This window comes from Phoxinus phoxinus (assembly GCF_949152265.1).
Source record: "Phoxinus phoxinus genome assembly, chromosome: 6".
Lineage (NCBI taxonomy): Eukaryota > Metazoa > Chordata > Actinopteri > Cypriniformes > Leuciscidae > Phoxinus > Phoxinus phoxinus.
In genome coordinates this window covers 11,676,796-11,698,818 of record NC_136881.1, presented here as the reverse complement: position 1 = coordinate 11,698,818, position 22,023 = coordinate 11,676,796, and the positions used below count along the sequence as shown (strand labels likewise).

At 36.1% G+C, this 22,023-nt stretch overlaps 1 protein-coding gene across 1 annotated transcript in view; it reads left to right on the top strand.

Annotated features, from left to right (window-relative positions):
• Positions 1-22,023, top strand: part of sgcz (sarcoglycan zeta) — a 282,091-nt gene that overhangs the window by 213,147 nt on the left and 46,921 nt on the right. The window contains exon 4 of the mRNA XM_079617362.1: positions 7,486-7,573. Coding sequence (XP_079473488.1) covers positions 7,486-7,573 — 88 coding nt within the window. The remainder of the gene's footprint in view (positions 1-7,485; positions 7,574-22,023) is intronic.

Sequence of the window (22,023 nt, the reverse complement as noted above, 5' to 3'; positions counted from 1 at the left end):
ATCTCATCTTGTAAAAGATGAAGTGCTTTCCACAGCCTATTTAAGACAGTATTGGTTGACTCGAGGACAAATGCTAGACTAAGACACTCCGCTCCGTTCCTCAAATGCATAAAACGTCTTTATATATAGTGTTTTCTTGAGTAAAAAACGAAAACGCTGTACTTATTCAGACAACCAGTTCTATATTTACTATTGCATTGAAAACAAACAGAGATGGTCCAAAATGTGTGCGAAAAAAGTTTGTTTTTGCTATACTTGTGAGGACATTCCATAGCCGTAATGGTTTTTATACTGTACAAACTGTATATTCTATCCCCTTACACTGCCTCTATCCTTAAACCTGCCCATCACAGGAAACATTCTGCTGTTTTATTTATAAAACATAGTTTTTTTTGTTTTTTAAGCTATTTGAATTATGAGTCATTACTCGTGAAATGTCCTCATAAACCACGTTTAAGTTGTAATACCAGTGTAATACGCATGTCATTATACAAATTTGTGTCCTCATAAATCACATAAACAAGAACACACACACACACGCACACGCACACACACACAAACACATACACACACACACACATGGTTAAGTATATAAATTATATACAGTTTGTAGTGTGTGTGTGTGTGTGTGTGTCTGTCTGTCTGTCTGTCTGTCTGTCTGTGTGTGTCTGTCTGTCTCTATTTCGTGATTTAATTATCCCTCTATGCCATATTTAGATTTTAATATGATTAATTGTAGCCCTATACTGATCACAAATATATAAACATGATCCTCCTGGAGTCTGTCTGAAGGAGGTAAATGAGTAATACTCGTTTGATTGTATGACAAGCAATAGTGTCGTGTCAATATCTCATTACACTACTGAGAAAAGACGTGCAATTTCTTTTATTTTTTTGGCATTTGAAATGCCTCTCTCTGATGCAATTTAAGTGAGTTTGTTAGACAGTACATTAAACTCAAAAGCCTGACATCTCACACCCACTCATGATGAGAGATTCCTCATTTAATTCCTCTTCTACTCCAGAAAGAGACAAGTGTAAGTGTTTTAACCCTGAACTTGCTTCAAGTCTCTTGCATCATCTGTTTTGCCTCCCTATGTGCCATCAGCAATGCTTCCTGGTCTCGTATGTGTGCTCTCCATGGTGCTGAACGCCTGTGGGTATTTTAACCAGAACAAAACAATAGAGAATTCACTTCTCAACATGTGTTAAAATAAACAGAAAATACAACCTTAAAGTAAAAAGTGACAGTAAAATAAATTATAATATTACAATATTTCTATTTCAAATAAAAGCTGTTCTTTTGAACATTCTTCTCATACAATCTATCAGTTTCTACTAAATATAGCAGCACAACTGTTTTCAACATTGATAATGATAAGAAATAGGTCTCATTTGTTAACATTAGTTATTGTATTGACTAACATGAACTAACAATGAGCAATACATTACAGTATGTATTAATATATGTGAATGTTAGTTAAGCAAATACAGTCGTTCATTGTTTGCTCATGTTAGTTCACAGTGCATTAACAAATACAATGTTTGATATAATAATGCATTAGTACATTTTAAAATTAATATAACTTAGATTAATAAATGCTGTATAAGTATTGTTTATTCTTAATTCATGTTAACTAAAGCAGTGAACTGTTGTTAACTAATGAAACCTTATTTTAAAGTGTTACCAAGAAATGTTTCTTAAGGAGCAAATCAGCATATCAGAATAAATTCTGAAGGGTCATGTGACACTGAAGACTTGCGTAATGATACAGAAAAGTCAACTTTACCATCACAGGAATATATTACATTTGTAAACATCTTAAACAATAAAACAGTTATTTTAAATTGAATAATATTTGCAACATCACCTTTTTTTCTGTAATTTTGATCAAATACATTTAGCACAACTTTTTCCTGCACTTCAAAGCTCAAAAGTCTAAATATTATCCAATTTAAATGTTATTTTTAAATGTGATGACCAAAAATGTTTTTGTTCATCCTTCAAAGATTGTCCACATTTGTAAAACTAAAGTTTTTATAATCTAGGAAAACTAACACTTGTTTAAATTCAAACGTTTAATTTAAAATGAAAAATAAAATTTTAAAAACCTCACTAATTTACCAATAAAAACAGTGGATGGCTTCAGATGAGCACTTATTGACCCATTAGCCATTTATATTCCCTAACATAGTTTTTTTTTCTCGTTTTGCTTTTGAATTTATTTTCAGAGATTATAAAAGACGAATATGAATATGAAAACCTATTATAACTGGATAACATTTTTTTTGTCACTGTTTGTGCTGAAGTGTGAAGTATTTGTAGGAAATGTCACAAAGTCTCAATGACAGCAAGAAAGAGCTCGTCCTTTATAATCACTGAAACTATCAGTCAGTTAAGTGCGAAACCCCTGTTTTAATCAATGAATCTGACTAAACTTAAAAATTAATCTTATTTACATTGTGTCTCTGCTTTGTTTGTTATAATGAGAGGATTTGTGCGTGTGTATGATTTTGTGATTAAATATCAAACAGAACCCATTCAATGAGACATCACAGGGGTCGCCACAGCGGGAGAAAAAGGGTGTCTAAATTTAGGATCTCAGCAGGTGTGTCATTAAACGAGAGGGTGATAATGAAGAACAGGTGGACATCGGGGAGGAACACAGAATGATCATGCCTGAATGCTCTTTACACAAATTCTCTCTCCTCATTCTGTATCTTGCTCATTGTGCATCCTGAGCATTGTGTAAAGACAAAAGGAGAAGAATGAGACGGTGAGGTGTGGACGCAGATTGTGTATCTGTTTGATTGGAATGGAAATAAATATCAGATAAAAGGATAACACTCAAGACGAAGTGCCTTCTTTTCATGTAAATTGCCATAAGGTTATTTATTTGCACGTGTCAGCTCTGAGCCACCGGGTGACTGAATTCACAAGCCGGTCATTTTGGGTTTAGATCAAAGGAGTTGAACGGTGAGTGTTTGGAGGTCTTCGTCAAGGTTGAGCAATTAAAATGAAAATGTAAAGCTCGCTTTAATGGATTTGACGTGCTTAAAACTTCACCGCCCTTCCACTGTTTACTTTTGTCCTTGTCGTCGGCATTGCTTATTTACCCATGATGATCAAAAAACAATAAAACTGTCCATCTCAGCTTTTGAACACGCATGCCACAGCTGGTGATAACACACATGGCGCTGGGTGGGTGGGTGTTCCCGAGGTAATTAGAGAAGATAGTGTTTTACTCCATTAGATTGACATCATCTGGATCAAATTATACAGTTTGAGACAGCCAGTGCAGATACCGCAGTTCCAAACTCCTATTGTTCAAGCGATCGACTAAGTACTCATTATATTACAACAGTTGGCTTCTGTCACTGTATAAGTGACTATAAGTACTGTGTATGTTTACATACCTTGTTTTTTTTTTTCTTGCTGTGCCTTTTTGGCAGCATTTAAATCCTCTCATTATATGTACAGTAAGTGTAAACACAATGTACGTAAATAAGCAATTCTTCATGAAGTTTAGTGCAAAACTCAGTGAGCTTTTTCAATGTTTTCTTAATTGAAGAATATTTGAAACCTACATACTTATTTATTGATGTGTCGTTTAATAATTTACTTATATGTTTTCTGATTTTTATGTTAATTGTATACAACAGGGTCATACAAAAATAATTAAATATATACATTAAATTAATTTAAATCATTTTCATTCTTTTTTTTCGACCCTGACAATAAAAATAGTCGGGAATAAGCCATTTACGCTCGTTTCCATAATATCCAAACCATTATGTTGCTACATGTTTGTCATTTATGTGAACTGTCCACAAGTGAAGACATTTGGCCACACACTAAACATACACACGAAAGGGAACTTTTTTTTTTAGAGAAAGCGAAGAAATGGGGATCTTGCTCTTGGACCTTCACTGTACTTGTCGATATATTGATCAGGTGGCCTGGCAGGTCGATCAATGTCAAAAGGGAGCGCTGTGCTTTGAAGCTAATCTAAGGGCTGAATTCTCATGCCCAGATTCTTAAGCTTTAAAAGAGAATGAGCCTCAGATCAGCTTACAAAAGGTAACACACAAAAAAACACTCTAAATAATATGCATAATATAATATTATTTCAGAATGATTGTGACCAGGGTTAAGATGAGTCGTATATGCAGGGCACTACGACATGTGTTCAGTGCTTGTGTTTACACTACAACAGAGGCTCTGTTATGGAAGAGGACGTGTAGGTCAGTAGGATCAAAGTTGCACACAACAAAAAAGACATTGAATCCAGTGATCCACAGCATGCATCCCTGCATGCATGAACACACAAACACACACCCCTGCCAGCCAGAGTGCATTCATGCATGTGTACACACACACACACACACACACACACACACACACACACACACACACACACACACACACACACACACACACACACACACACACACACACACACACACAGAGAGTTTCTGACAGTTCAGATATCACACACAGCATCACATTGAACACATTAACATCCTGTCTATCATTCTTTATCTTCTGTATAATATTACCTGCACACCCGTTTACAACTATTTTAACATCTGTTTCAGGTTGTCTGATCAAGTACCAGTATTAAATACAGATGTAAATGTCAATCATTTATATCTCAACTCTTCATCAACAGCTAGTAGTGTTAAGATTTTTTATCATAAATATTTTCACAACATCGCAGGACGTTGTTATGATGATGTCAGCAGGTTCCCTGGTACAAAATGTGCCTGTCATAAAAAGTATTTTGCCATCTTTCAAATGAAAGTGTTTACCAATAACATAAAACTGTAGTGAGTATAGAGATAATCTTGAGAGAAAAGACAGAAGTACAGATCAGGCTCAGTGTCTTTCTTTCTTTCTTTCTTTCTTTCTTTCTTTCTTTCTTTCTTTCTTTCTTTCTTTCTTTCTTTCTTTCTTTCTTTCTTTCTTTCTTTCTTTCTTTCTTTCTTTCTTTCTTTCTTTCTTTCTTTCTTTCTTTCTTTCTTTCTTTCTTTCTTTCTTTCTTTCTTTCTTTCTTTCTTTCTTTCTTTCTTTCTTTCTTTCTTTCTTTCTTTCTTTCTTTCTTTCTTTCTTTCTTTCTTTCTTTCTTTCTTTCTTTTTCTGCTTTACTTATAAGCAATTAACCCTCTTACTGTTTTAAAAAACTGTATGCACGTTTTGTTTTCCCAAGTCAGTTTTTTACCCGGTGGAATGTGAGCTTATAAAACTGCCATAACTTAATATTTTTCAACTAAAACAACCGGCTGCGTTTTCCAAAATCTTCTTACGCTACGTCGTTCTTTATAAGTTATAAGCTGTACCTTATCGTTAATACGTGTTTCCCGAACGTTCTTAGTTAAGTATACCTTCTGTAAGTCATGCGTTCGGAAGGTTGGTCTGGACCACTCTTAGCTTTGCCTTATCACTGTTGCAGGTCTAAACAAATATAATTCTGAAGTTTTAATACACCCAGACAGTGTTAAATTGGGCTAATTCAAGTTTTTTCATGCAAATAATAAAATTGTTGTTAGAATTTTAATTATAATATTATAATTTAATTAATTATATTATCCAATGGTACATCAGCTGGCAAACCATTAAAGGCTTAATAGTCTATTTAAAGGGAATGATTGTGGTGGGGAGCGCGTTTTCTCAAACTATGGTAGTGATACAGCGAATAGTTGTTCTAAAAGACAGTGCCGTCCGCGGAGCGCTTTCAAAGGCCAAATTACCAACTGTTTTTTGACCAACAGGTCGTGTGGTAATTTAATTGCCGTCTGAATCCAGATCTCTGAGTTTACAAGAAGAGATTCAAAACTCACTGTGTTGAAGCCATTTCTATGGAAGTAATAATATTTTGAGTTTATTTTGTAAGACCTGAGAAAACCTGTGTTGCAAATGGAATTGGAATGTAAACAGTTGATCAGTGATCTAGTATAATGTAATTTGATTGGCTGTTAGATTTAGTATGAAAGAAATAGAACCCTGCGAAACAGCCAGAAGCCACTGGACTTTGGAGCAACACAGTATTTTGACCTACACGGAAGTGGACAGTTCATTTGTAAGAAAAGTAAAGATCCTAAGTTTTTATATTTTATGTTTTTGAAATTCATAATTAAACAGTCAAACGAAGAACTTTGGATTCAAGACTTTTATTTACTGACGTTTTGTGTTGAGTACAAAAGCACTTTGAAGTCCTAAGCTAGTGAGTCAGCTTGCTGCACTCACACACTGTTTAAATCCCTTTTGATCACTGCCGAGCACCGTACGTAAGATGTACACTTGTATTACTGAAATGCTGGAAAGTATTTACAAGAACAATATTTCATTGCAGCTCCACCTCAGCAAACACAAAATGGGAATGAGAAGAAAGCACGTAAAACATTGAAATGTTTATTGTGACAGCTATATATGATACAATTTTAAAATATGCTGGCTAGGCTATTATAGTTTGGATTATTTTTTTATAATATCCCACAAGTCCAAATAAATGCAATTTTAATTATTTCTGAATTGCTTCTTTTATAAAGAACCGCTTTCTCACATAGTGCAGTGAATTAGCCCCTGCACGAGAGAATAATTGATTCTTGAGCCATCAATATCAACAAATTCAGCACCACCGCCACGGACAGCGCCAGGTAACGTCACACGTAAGAAGTTATATCTTAAGCAGCTTTATAAGGTATGGTTCGGGGGAACACGCTTAGAAATGGTATACCTTTAGTTAAGTTATACCTTAAGAGTCTTCGTAGCGCGCTAATGGTGCGTTCACACCGGACGCGAATAGCGCGTCAGGCGAGAGTCATTTCAATGTTAAGTCATTGCAAAGACGCGTTACGCACGTAAAACGCGTGTAACGCGTCTTTGCATTGACTTAATATTGAAATCACTCGCGCCTGACGCGCTATTCGCGTCCGGTGTGTGGGTGCAGTAAGAGACAATGTTATCCGGAAACGCAGCCCTGATCAGTCACTTCTCCTTAAAAAGCGAGTCAAAGTTTTAAAAGCTACTGTATTTTACCATGTTATTACTATAATTTCTTCCAATTTTATTAATTAAAAAAAATTAGTTTAATAAACTTTTTTGATCCATATGCAAATTTTTGTATTTATTTTTTTATTTTAGAAACATGTTTTAAAAAACATAAAAAGGCTCATTTTGCTTTACATGGTGAAAATGATAAAATTTTAAGGCTGTTTAAAGAAAAATTAAGTAGTGGAGAATACATTAAAAACGACTTATTTTCACAATGTTTGTAAAGTGTTTTATTTGTTTTACTTTTTCAAATTTTAGGTGTCAATGTTCTAGAATGTTCTTGAAGTGCTGTACAACATCTAACAGCAACCGAAATGCAACGTTGTGAATGAGATGCAATGTTGCAAGATTGCTTATTGCTTTATCTTGTGTAACTTTTTTTGAATAATGCCGGATCATATAACAGTTTCTTTCTTCACTGTGTGTTTCAGGACAGTCCTCTGGTCCTACAGTCAGACCGCAATGTGACAGTGAATGCACGAAATAACCTTGGCCAGCTGACAGGACAACTCACTGTGGGTGAGTGGCATTTTTAAACTATTTCATGGACATGTTGCCCGAGTTCACAGATTCTCATTTCACAGTGGCCCGTTTCATTAATAGCTCATGCGCTTTTCATATTCTCTCTTTATTGTTTGAGCTACCACAATTTTTTTTCATGTTTAGAACTCCTACTGCTTTGCCCTCCAAACCTTAATATGCAATTTGGCATATGCTCATTTACATGAAAGAACACATTTGAATAATAAAAAGACTTGACAATTTCATCATCGTAAGTTGCCAGTAAACATAAAATATACAGTATGATTGCTTTTACTTTATTACCTTGATGGCATTTTGGCATTTAATGACACTCCAAAGGGCTTTTAGGCCTAGATGTTTTTTTCTTGGATTGTATTATATGCAGAGATTAAATTGGAACGACTCTAAAATTTGGTGTTAGTTAATGTCCAGTGTCCACCCCAACTGAAGCTCGTTTGTTTTGTGCCAGGTTTCTTGCCTTTAGTTTCTTTCCTGGCATTTTCTTTCAGTTAATTAGTTCCTTGTGTATTTAAGCCTTTTTTCTTTGTCGGTTCTTGTCAATTGGTGTGCATTTTTAATTAATAGTGTTTTATGTTTTCTGGGATTTTAGAGGGTTCCAAGCTGTCGACTTTTGTATCTTGCCTTTGTTTTTGTTTTTTAAATAAAGCAGTACTTAGATCCCATTAGACCCCATTTTAGACTCTACGAGACCCAAAGTGTTACACCAACCTCCCAAAAGGTACAGTTACCTGTTTTGAAAGCCTTTTGTGATTGTACTATGCACATCATTTTCCACATTGGTCCTGATTGGTTAGTGGTAGTTTGGTACTAGTTTAGCTAGTAGGCCACCAACCGAGGTCGAGCTTGCGTCTGAGAGAAGATGATGATAAAATAGAGAGCAGTGGCACTAAATCAGTTTGGTTTCAGTACGATTTTAAGCTTTTAAGTAAGATTTTATTTAGCCAGGACACGTTAAATTGATCAAAAGTGACGGAAAAGACATTTACATATTACGTAAGAGATTACACAACTGTCTTCAACATTGACATAAAGGGAAAATTTAACTTGAGCACCAAATTCAGTTTTGGTATCAAATAAATAAATAAAAATAGAAAACATTTTAAATTGTAATAATATTTCACAATGTTAGCCTACTGTTTTTATTGTATTTTGGTCAAATAAATGCAGACTTGTTGAGCATAAGAAACATTTTTTTTTTCTTACAGATCCCAAACTTTTGAATGGTAGTGTACATAAATGATTTGGATTGACAAACAATTTCAGATTGTTCTGCTCCAGTTAAACCCCTGATTTTGTTTATCATGAGCAAGGTACATCAGAGTAACTCATTCACATTGACACAGAACATTGCACCAATCCTGCAGACCTATGTTTTTGTTGTTTTTTCAGTAGAAGCTCAGTTTCACCATCACGTTTCGGAAGACAGCAGGTTGCATTCTGGGGCCGACTGCCTACCGGGCTCAGGACCTCCATCAATTACTGCTCTATCTCAATGCAGCCACGGGGGTTTCTGGAGCCCCTGTGTTTTCTAGTGTTTTCCAGTGAATCCTCTTTGCTTGTCAGGGATTTTTTTTTTTCCACTCCAGGGTATGCAAGGCAGAGTGTTTATGTTTTTGTGTGTGTATAAAAAGAGCTACCTGACTCAAACTAGCTGTAAGATCAGAGCAGAAGCAACCACCCCTAAAGCCAGCAGAAGTCTAGATGCTCTCCCTCACTTTCTGCTCATGGACTACAGCACATCACAGCTTCGCTGTGCAAAGGAAAGCAGAGAAAAGAACAAACATGCATATTTCCCCTGTATTAGTAACAGGCAGCAAAGAAATTTTTGGTGGATTTTCTCAGATTTTCCACTGGTCATGACTGTAGGATATGGGTAAAGGAGCGGTCACACAACATTTTGCATTCCATTGACTTCCATACAGAGAACAAAAACGCAAGCTCGAATTTTGCTGCTTTCCAAAGTTCAAGTATGTTGAACCCTGACCTGCTTTTATTCGTATCACTTAACCAATAGAATGCAGGATTGCAGCATTACTGTAAAGTGGTGTAGAAATTGTGCATGCTCAAAGTCTAGTGTGACCATGGCTTTAGTGCTGCATGGTTTGGGCAAAATTCAGAATTGAATAATTTACTTAGTTTATGAGTTGGAATTTGAAATAAATTGGCCACATCTTAGGTGAAGTTGAAAACAAATTTGAATTGCAACCATAGGAAGTGAATTACAGTAAAGATAAATTCAATAGGTAATGGCATTTTGGGAAATTAAGTGTTTTGCCACCTTGGTTCATAATATTTACTTTTTTTTTAATAATTTTATTTGATTTACTGATTTAACTTAATTTAATTATTAATTGTTTGTGTTTCTGTAATCACGTCACTCCCGGTTTCCCATTCACTGGTGGGATATAAAACACAACATATACTGGTCTTTTCAGCTGGAGCGTGTTGTATTAATGACCAGATATGCCTTTAGAAAGTAAATAATCTGATTCTAAATATAGTATATAGATTTGCGTTCCTAGCACAGACACAGCAAGCCTCATCTGGCTCGTATGGCGTGTTTTGTGATGAATGCAACAATTTTAAATTAAATCTCAGGCTATTTGTGTCCCATGGAGCTTTATTATGTACACAGCAGGACCATAAATTAACCAATGCAAATTAAAAAGTGATAAAAATCACCCATATATGTAATGTTTGGGAGCAAAAGTTACCCTCGTTGTGATGTTCTTTTTCTATTAAGTCTCTTTATTAGTTTATTTACTATAGTGCCTCTGCAAAAAAAGCATAGTGAGAGTCATATAGCACTCTCGCCAATGTGCCCTCTATATCCTCTCTTTGACATTACCCGCTCTGCAGAGCCGTTGCCTTCAGGCTCTCTCGACATTGTCTGAACATTTAGGGAATTTCATTGCAGGGATTAGCTCCCAAACAGGCAGCAAAGTTATACAGTATAACCCCTCTCTCCTGCACTCCTGTTTGTTTCCATTCTCTCCTTGTTCTCTCGTCCCTGAACCCACTCGCTGCAAGTACATTAATCTTCAAACAGAAATTGTATAGGGGTGCTGAGAGCCAGAGAGCTGAGCTGTCCTCTGATAGCTTGGCCCAAGAGTCCAGAGGTCTCTGTTTTTATAATATGGCCCATAAGTTCAGGTGATGGATGCACAGTTGCGTTGTGGTGAGCATGAAGCGGGAGCACTGCGATCATGACTTCATCCTCTGTTCATAAGGGAGTCGCTTAAATTTCTGAGAGCTGTAGTCCGTCATGGTCTTTGTGGATTTAGGCCCAAGGTTCTCAACCCAAACCTCGTATAGCCAGACCTTCAGACTGACAGCAGAAGGTCTGGACTCCATTGCAGCTTTCATTGGTCAAGAACCACCCAAGAGGACGTCTGACTGACACGTAATGCAACCAATCACAGTTTGTTTTGGTCAGTGTCATGTTTAGGGGTGTATATCAATGTAAGTCAATGTCCACACAATAACAGACCAGCGTGCAATACATCAAAAAATGTCTGTACTTAAACAATGGCACACGAATGATGTGAACTACTTTTGAAAAGCCAGCATTTAGTTGATTCTCATAAGTGCTCATTGTCACTGTTGTAAACACGACAGCTTATGAACTGTATTATTCAGGGAATATATACTTGAGTGTATCTTCAACTTATGTCCAAGGGCTTGAATTTTATTCAAATTAACTTTTTCGTTCTTCACTCCTTTTTGTTAAATGAAGCTCAGATTAAAGCTGTCTTGGAAACTTATAAATACTTTCATCGCAACCTTTATTGTTTAAATTACTTTTGACTGTTGTATTACCCTTTTGCCAGACCCAGAGTTGCATTAAAATCCATCATAAAAAATGAGTTATTACATGTTTAAAACTATTATCATCTAAATATATATATATATGTATATATATTTAGAATATATAACATTTTAGAATGTCCTCACCTTGTGACCCTCAATTGTGTTTCTGGAAAATGGTGGTGTGAAGTAATGCTCCTCATGACCTTATGGCAGCAACGTATTGCCTTGCTAAATTATTGCGCGGCAGGATTTAGTTGGATGAGTTTACGGGCTGTGTGCTGGAAGTGAGCTGGTGATGAAATGCAGTATCAAGCTTGTGCTGTCAGATCTTGTTTTCATTCTCTCTCTCCATCCCTCCATGCTTCTCCGCTAACCTGAGGCATCCCGCTGTTTGCCACGAGGCCCCTGCACAGATGATTGAAATGGGGGGACAGGGAAATAATCCGTTCATGGTCTGTTCTCACGCTCGACTCCAGCTGTGTGCTTGTTTCTCCTCTGAACACCTCCTCCAGAGGCCAAACAACTGAGAGGACGTTGAGGGAACACAGCATCTGCTTTTTGTCTTATTGACTTTTCATTTTTAGAAGTGTAGAGTGCATAATGAATGGCTTCTCTGCTTTGAGAAAGTGGGAGATGATTTCATTAGCACTGGGTGACAGAGAGGACATGAGTAAGAGATGCTCTGGGGGGCGGACAAGGACAGCAGGAAGACACGTGTGACGGTGGGGACTCAGGTGTGGCACAGGGGCACTGCCAGTATCTTCTGACACCACAGTCTTTCCAAAACGTTGTCAGTTAGCATTTCCATTCATTTTCAGGGCAAATTGCTGTCTGATAAATTCAGCCCACCCATGAAATTGATTTCTCATTGGCTGAAATAATGTACTTTTCTTTTAGTGTCTCATCACTTGATGACATTATGTATGTCATCTGAATTGTTATTATGACCATTCATGTAGTGTCAATTATGCTTTATATAATATACAACAACAGTTATAGATTGTGGAATTAAGCTGGTTAGCTTAACATGCCAGGTGCATCAGAAACCCACCGATACCCTGCTGAATTTACGGTAAACAACCAGCAACTCTTTTTTTTATGGTATTATAAGATGGCATATTGGTGCTTTCATATTTTATTCTTATATAACCATGTAGTTCATTAAGTTATACGATAACTGTATAAAATTCAGTTGGTAAAATGGAAACCCACATGATGAAATCAGAGTTTATCGTAAGTGACCTGTCCACAAAACATAAAATAATACAATAAACATTAACTAAACAACATAAAATCACCAGGCCTATATGGTTAACCAATTAACAGTTCTGTAGCATTTTTAGTGATAGCCAGTTTTTTTTTTTTCTGTAAAATTGTGTAAAATAAGTGTTTTTGTGGGATTGTTAATAACCAGGCAGCTTAGCACACTGCTCGCCAGTTCATGTTCAATTAGGTATTGTTATAAATACAATCAAATGCTCAATTATACATTTTATTAACTATTATTTGTTTAAATTAAATTAAATTTCAATTCAATTTTATTTATGTAGGCTATAGCACACTTAAAACAATCGAGGTTAACCAAGGTGCTTCACAAGGTAAATACAACAACAATACACTACTCACACGATAAAAGTACTGTACAATAAAAGTTGCCAGGAATGTTAGTCTGACAACTAACAGGCCTAACTCGAAAGAAACGCCAAGGAAAAGAGATGTGTTTTAGCAATGTTTAAAACATTCTAGAGTTGGACAGGTTCTGATATGGAGTGACAGTTTGTTCCACAGAGTAGGAGCAGCTACGCTGAAGGCTCGATCACTCGATTTGTTTGATTATGCATTAAAAATGGCTACTCCATTGACGCTCTGCGGACTAAATTTAACAGACTGACTAAATTGTTCATGAAAGCATACCATCAAGGGCTAACAAGATCAAGCTTACCAGACAAATATGGACCATTGGTTTGCTAAATTGCTATTTATTACTTCACATGACATTAAAAGGGGCATTTACACTAACAATGATTTGCTTGGTGAATTTCGGCTGTTCAAGGATCTATTCTAGATCGAGTTATATTTAAATTTCAGTCAGTCAAATAGAGTTCAACATAATATTATTTCAAAACTTTTTATTCCATTGCATCCACTGCAGGGCATAAGAGAACCAATTTAAATGGAGATCTACCTGGAAGTTTTAAAACAGCCGCCTCAAAGTGCTTCAATCTCCAATTATAAGTTTTGCGGCACCAAAAAATCCAGTGATTTGAGTGATTAGTTCCAAGTAATTAATCACGATAAGAATACATTGGCGAAGTGTGCATGCACGTAGAGGAACGTTTAGAAATGTAATGTGCTGTTTTATGTTGTGTAATTTAGCCAGAATAAATTGCTAGTTTTAAATGAATATCATCATTTGCAATGCCACATTGCCACTTAGAGGTAGTGAGCTCTCTCTCTCTCTCACTCCCGAGAGAGAGAGAGAGAGAGAGAGAGAGAGAGAGAGAGAGAGAGAGAGAGAGAGAGAGAGAGAGAGAGAGAGACCTAAAGGACATATGGAGATTAATGCGTACAAGTACACGCATCAGTCTTCAGGGCTGTGTTGGCTGATTATGACAACAGCTCTGATTATTTGTCTCTTTACACTGTTCACAAACCACACCCAGACACATGTACACACACCCACTGATTAATGCAGGTGCTCAAAATGCACCCATTTCTCCTTTTTATTGATGAGGGTTATCCGGTTCAGATAAATAATTTATCTTTCCAACTTTTTTTCTTTTCTTTTTCTCTTTGCCTTTATTTTGTGCACCAGTTCTCTGCAAGCATACAGTACTTCTCTTGAAACCTTCGAAAGATTAAAGGATGTTTTTTCTCTTTCTTTTTTGTTAAGAGCCCCTATGTTTTTTGTTTGTTTGTTTTTTTAAATGGAATGGATGTGGAAATTTCATTGCCTTGCATCAGCTGAGATTGTTTATATGGTCAAAGTAATTCAGATCAGAACCTCCATGTTTTATATTAACTGCATTTTGGACCTATGTTCACCCTCATCCAAGTCCAGCTACTGCCAATTGCTATAACTTGAATGATAATGAAGCAGGCCATTGTTATTTGGCTATACGGGACATTGTAAAACAGGGGTCTTCAAACTTATTTTATACCATGGACCTCCAAACATGATGATTCATTTTGTAAAGGGACTCTCTAAAATATAAAAGGTAGCTTTATTATTCCATGTAGAAACACTTAATTTATACTGTGGAAACTATGGAAACATTTCTATATAATAAAGAATTATAATTATATTTTTTTTATATATGATTTGTATGTGAACTTTTCTGTTTTTCTCGATTGCTTAAACACTATAACCAGGCTTTTGAACTAAAATTTCAAAACCATAATCCCATTTATCAAAAAGCACACCCATTTCTCTAAACTATAAACACAAATCCCTTCATTTCTCATTGCCTACACCATGTGGTCATTTAGAAAGCACTAGTATTCAGTATTGTTCACTCAAGTCAGCACAGCTTCAGCTCAGTTAGCACACAATTACAAAGGTGAAAACACTGAAAGTCAAAATTTAACACACATCAATCAGATCCTTCAATAGATAGATAAAAGGGCCCGAATCAGTTTATTGAGTTTTGGAACAATAGACCCAGAAAGACATGAAGAAAGAAGTCGAGGAGGGATAGGAGGAGGAGGAAAGGTAAGGGGAAGGGCAAGAAAAGCAGTCTCGGATGAAATTCAAGCCACTTTAGTTGACCATGTCCTTGTCCATGATATGACTATGGAGAGGCTGGGCTACGAGTAAGGCCGAATTTGAGACATTTCACCGTCGCCTCCATCATCAGAACCTTCAGGAGGTGTGCTGGCAAACACATTTCTGTCACTGAATAAGAGACAAACATTTCCAATTGTCTTTGATGAGGTTTATTTTCTTGCAAGAAAAGGCCAGCAGTCGTACAGCACACAGAGTGACTGCGGAGTGTGACAGTGAAGGGAGAGCATCCTTTCTCCTTTATAGTCTTGACTCCCAGAATGTAATCTTTCTAGGCCAATGATGGTATTTCAACCATACGTGGAACATTCTTAGACTTGTTCATCATATTGTATCCTTGAGTGGAGGCCCTCCTGTCACCTACTGTATACACTCTTTACCATTCCAATATAATTCCATATTAGAATAAGGTTTGTGTGTGCTCTTTTACTGTCATATGATGGTCACACACATCTTACGTAAGTAAATATTAAAAAAAAAAAACATTTAGAGGAGAGAGTAACAAAAAGAAAAAAGAGTAAAACAGGGAAAACATTTTTTTTTTTTTTTTTTTTGTATTCTGTAGTACATGAATGTATTAAAATGTGACAATGTATCCATTGGTTGTGTCTTTTGTGTTCATCAAGTGAAAAGGTTTGTGAGGGGGGAACCACAAGCAACATTATACTTACCAGTTTTGAAAATGTTGCTTTGAATTTATTGCACCAGTGTGTAAGACTATGTTGTGTGTGTGTGATTTTGATGGCTTGTGTGTCCAGTCTGAGGACAAAGTTTGGTTTTTCAGCAAGAGTGAATGGATTTGAATGTAGAGCTTCATTTTGACCTGAAAATAGGATGTTTGGGGAATTGGGTGAGACATTATGGATTTGTGTTTACTGTTCTGAGAATACGAGGCATAGTTTCAAGAAATGTGTTTAAGCAATCGAGAAAAACTGTAATATTCAAGAGCAGGCCATTAATATCCGTTGCATATCATTTCTCATTTAAACCACCTGGATGAGTGGAAGGATCCGTGAGGTGGTGCAGTCTGGATGGCTTTGTGAAAGTGATGATGTCCTTTGTAAATATTGAGTGTTTAATCCTTACATGTACATTCACTGAGAATCACTAAAGTAATCAAGCACTCGAACCTTGCTCTTGAATCATGCAAATAAATCTGAGGTAACAACCTGTTGTGAACAACATGGCTTAATCATGAATAACCAAATGTAATTAATATTTAGTTTTGTTTAATATCATTTTATTTTATATAATCAAAGTATTCAGTAATCACCTTTGCAATTACATATTCAGCCACTAGTCGCAATCAGTGGAATACAATCATAACAAAAGCACATGGGAATTAAACAGTTGTTAAGCAGTCCTAGTCATGCACTCTATTTGTCTACACTGCCAAAATGTCTGCACAATTTTTTTAAATTTCTCCCTTACTATGCAGTCTCCCCAACATGATCTGCAGCAATTTCAATCATCCCGTCAGTCCAATCTTTCAGATCTCGGGTTTCAGGGCATTTCCAGTTGCTTAAAATCATACTGGTAGCTGTGATGCAACCAACTATATCTCACGGCCAATTTGTATTTTTCGAAGTGGCTAATTCGTACAAATTTGTACAACCTCACTCGTACAAATTTGTATGATTTGTCTAAACCCCAGTGACGGGTAGGTTTAGGGCCGAGGTCAGGGGTAGGTCATTCGTATGAATTCATGCGAATTGGGCAACTCGTAAAATAGGTACGATTGAGAAAAAACCTCACTCGCATACGAATTTGTTACATTTTTGCTCAAAATAGCCACCTTGTAAAATAAGTGTATCAATCTTGATAAGGGTAAATGCATTTTTTTATATTGGGTACCACAGATTTATGTCCAAGAAGGCATAGTCATGGTCCCACAGATAAATTAGACCCCATCCACTCATCTAATCAATATTTTGTAATTTAAGGTGTTTTTTTCCAACAAATCTTTAATTTTATCGTAATTGTTAGATTTTAATGTTTGGTATTATAGATATTTAGCAGAAATAATAACAAACAAAACTTTATGCCACTTTTAAGAAGTATTATTGTTTTCTATCTGCAAACATGTGCAATCAACCAAATTACCACAAAATCATTGCTTGCTCCTTCATTTTGGCCATGTTTAATCAGTATTTGTTTTTAGTTCTGGTGGATCATCTTGGGCTTTCTGATACTCTGGAAACTCACAAATCAAAACTTTGAGTATCAGAGCTCTTTTTCACCGAAGAAAGGACGGAAGAAAGACAAATCTGTCCCTTCATAATCCTGTGGTGTGATTCTGTCACATCTTTTCTGAAGATGATCATGCTCTGTAGTGGATCTATGAGCACATCTCTGGCCACTGCTGTGCAGTGATATTGTCAAGAGAGGATTAATCAAATACAAGTAAATTAACACTTTATTAGCATTCACTTCTCTTGGTCTCATCAGCATAATCAAAATGAGTCTTTCCTTATCCTCAAGCACGTTTTTAATCACCATCTCACATAATTAATGTAGATTCAACTTTTTTTTTTTTTTTCCCCTCAAAAGATAACAAATGATCTGAAACTTTAACTGATATGCAACATATCTTGCTAATTATAAAATAAAAGAATGATAAGCAATAAATTAATGACCAGCATGTTTCTTTTTATATTTAACACAATCTTCCACCAAATCTCTTTGTATTGAAATAAATAACTTCAAGATCTGAAGATGAGCTCTACTTTTGTTTCTTTGGGTCTCTGAAAAGATTAAGAATAAAAAAAAATGTAGATGTTATAATAGAAAATTCAAAAGAACAGCATTTGTTTAAAAATAATTTTACTCTAGTATGTTTAACTTACTACATTAGTCAAACAAATATTTTATGTTGGTCCAACTTATTATTTGTTTATTAATTTACAGAGACTTTATTTTCCTACATGTTCAAACAAGCAGTTTCGTTCATCATTATACACCATGTATATAATGAACAAATAAGAAAATACTGGTTTCATTACTGACATTAGTATTGATCACTGAGTGCTCACAGCCTAAAGTGCCACTCTTTTTCATAATGGTAACCATACAAATCATAAACATTACTGTTATGTGCTTGATGTTGATTATTGCGTAGCATTTAAGTGAGATATAATAGCATGTTCAATAAACAGAAACAACCAATGCAACGTTATAATGTGCAGTACTGAGTACAATTTATTAGAAAAATGCAGTGTGAACAAGTTACAAAACAAAACAAATAAAATAAAAATCTAAAATATCAAAACCAAACGATTCCCGTAACTACATTAATATCCCAAACCCTCTAAACTAAGTTTTCAGCGTATAACATTACATAAAACTATGCTAACTAAAACCAAAAATACAAAAGATTGCGACCACTCTTAACAATGGACATACACCTGTAGATGTTTGAAAATTGCTTTAAGAACACCAATCCACAAAATTAGAAAGTGGCAATAAGCAGCAATGTGTATTACTGTAAGCTAAACTAAGTAGTAAATTCAGATTTAGTTAATTAACAAACCATACATGACCAAGTGGTATGACAAACACACTGCGTTCGTAACTTTGGCTAATCAAGAACAAACGTTCTCTGATATCATCTACACACAGGTTGCACTTGACACAACTGAACATTAAACACTAACATAAACCACCAGCATCTGTCCCTTTACTGAAAACACATAAAATAACACTTAATTCCCAAAATTACTCTCCTATTGCAGTCCCTTGCAAAGCATGCTGGGAACTACAGATTCACAGCCCATTTACAGTGGTTGTCAACAAAAAAATTAACTGAGTAAATGTCAATTTTAAATATATTAGTTGGATTGAATGCAATTTAATTAATTTGTGCAAAATGTTAAAAAATCATGTAACTTTTTAATTAATTGAACTGAACAAGAAGCAAAAAATCATTTAACTTTAATAATCAAAACTGCATGCATCTTGCAGAAGAACTGTACTGTGCTCTTCAGCTCTTGACTGTGCGGATGAATATGGCTGTCCTGCTCATAACACATTACTAGGCTTAAGAGACATAACCATTTCAGATGGAAAGGATCTCAAGCTTATATCTGAAGACGTTATGCATACCGATTAATTGACACGGTACTTCCTTTAAAATAAATTCCTAAATAAATGAACAATTTACAATACATAGGGCCCTATCTTGCACCCAGCGCAATTGACTTTGAACACCGACGCATGTATCATTCCTATTTTGCACCCGCGCACAGCGGACTTTTCCCTCCACAGACGCACGTCGGTAAATTAGGGAATGAACTTGCGCTCGGGGGGGGCGGTTCAGCGCAAAGAGGAGGCGTGTTCCGGCGCAAAATTTCCCTGGTGCTATTTTCCAGTTTTAAAAAGCAATTGCGCCACTAACCAGGAAAAAAACAATCTAAAGACAGTGGCGCGTTGCGCGTTAGTGATATGGTATTTTAAGGGCGCGTGCTTGGCCATAATGTAGCATGTTAACGCGCATCCACTTTGATTCTCTAATAATTATAAACAGACGCAGCAGTTTTCATTTTTGCATATCATACATTATTACAAGGAAAAATATTAACACACGAGGGAAATCATTGTTCTGTTTGTGAAGATGTGAAAAAGATCTATCTAGATTTAAAAAAAAAAAAATCTAGATTAGGCTACACATTTACCCAAATGATACGCCTGTTTAACCGAAGCTGATTTGGGTGGGTTTCTCCCATCATCCCCAATGTCACTTCTCTGTGTTTTACAGCCCTGACGAGAACGTCGGCCTCCTCGGCTGTGAACCGCTCCTGGCGTGCGCCGGCAAACCCGCCGTTATAATAGCAATCCACCGTGGAACAAGCGCGTCTGCTCTTAAAGGGAATGTGAGAGGACGCTCTGATTGGTTTATTTCACGTTACGCCCAAACCACACCTATGAATAATGAAGCTACTTCAGACCAACCCCTTTTAGATTTGCGCCAGGCGCAAGAGTCGTTTATCCCGCCGGGAAAATAGCAACAGCGCCGGGATCCGCCCACAAAGTTACTTGCGCTTTGACACTTGCGTTTCAGATCGTTAAAATAGGACCCATAATGTTTTACAATGAACTCTGTTGGAGAGTTACATATGACCATTTATCTGTTCAATAAAATACTTTATTTTAAACGCCATCTCCGTGTCGGTTTTACAACCGTTCAAATCCCTGTTTTCACCATCTCCCAAAAGTAAAGTCAATGTTGATACTATTTGAATACGAGCAGTGACGCGTTCTCATTTTTCCAAGAGACTCTCCTCTGTTCGGCTTTTTTTTTTAAAAGGGTGATTCCCCAAGGGTTCGAAATTTAGCTGCTCTCTGTTAACATTTCTCGCTCATTGCGACAACTAAACTTTGTCACTCCCACCATAAGCTTGTCAAAGTAGCCGGAGCAACTTTTCTCTTTTTACGGATATGACGAGACGCACGGACGAGTGAGTAAGTGCTCAGTTTCATGTGAAAAGCATCCTGCTCTGTCTAAAATATAAACACTTATAACATGCTTACCATAGTGAATCGGGGCAAGACAAAAATACGGTTTGGAAGAAGGATTGATGGTGTATTGACACATTTTCTAAATTTTGTTAATTCGAATAACAACAACAACAACAACAAAAAATACATAGTGCACCTTTAAACATGAAAAGACAACCTTCGGGATGAAAGCATACTAATTTTGATAAAATTTTTGGTTTTTATAAATATGTGACAGTGGGGACACAGCTATGCAACCTTAGGCATATTTAATCGAGCCTCTTCTCAAACAAAATTGTAGAAATGTTTCATATTTACTTCTGTTAATTTCAAGGTTAATAATTAATTTAATGTGAATGTGAAGTACTGAGGCTTAGTCTGAGGACAGATCAAATTTTTTCATCAAATTAGAGAAAATCAAACAGATTATTAGATCAATAGATTGATTGAATAGATATTGAGAACAATTAGCTGGTTGAAGTTCTGAGACATGTGTTGTCCCATATAAAAAAAACAGCGTATCTCTCTAATGTACTATCCAATAAGGTGTAAACTGGTAAATATAAAGGAAGGAATGTTGGAAAATTTGGCTAAATTAAATCCTCAAAGTTGCATTGTTATAGGCTTTAATGGACTTCTATATTTGCCATAGGGTGCATGGAGAAAGGGCAGGGTGTCTGTTTAGTACAAACACTGGAAAAAGTAAGAGGACAGGCAATGAATGCATGAAGAGCTAGAAAGACAATAGAGGGTGGCAGAGAAAGGCGAGAGTGGCTTAAGGAAAAAAAAGAGAAGTTTACTTTCTGTCTCACACACACACACACATACAATGCAGGCAAGCAAACAAAGCCAAGTTTGCTCTCCAAAGTCACCAAGGTCATGGAAGATATGATAGCTGTGATGAATAATATAGTCAGTGAAGCCATTGCACTGTGTGTTTGGGGCAGTGCACTAAAAGCTGCCGAGATTTCAGTGACACTGTTGTTTTTGGACCAAGTCATTTTTGGTGAATAAAGTCCAGACCAGTTTCATACGCATCATTCACATCAGCCCCCTGCATGAGAAAAATACAAATTCAGATCTTTCTCTAAGTCATAACCATGCATCAGGGTTTAAAGAAAGGTTTTCTGGTTACACTGTATTTCAAGGTGTCCTTGTTACACATGCTTACTAAAGGATTAGGGTTTGGTTTAGTGGTTTAGTAGAAGGAAACTGTAAAATTAATCATCACTGGCTTTCCACATTCCATATACATATTTCCACTATAATATGTAATTGTGTTTCTTTATGATGATATTGCTTGCAAAAATGATTCCATACATAATTTTTTCTCCCACAA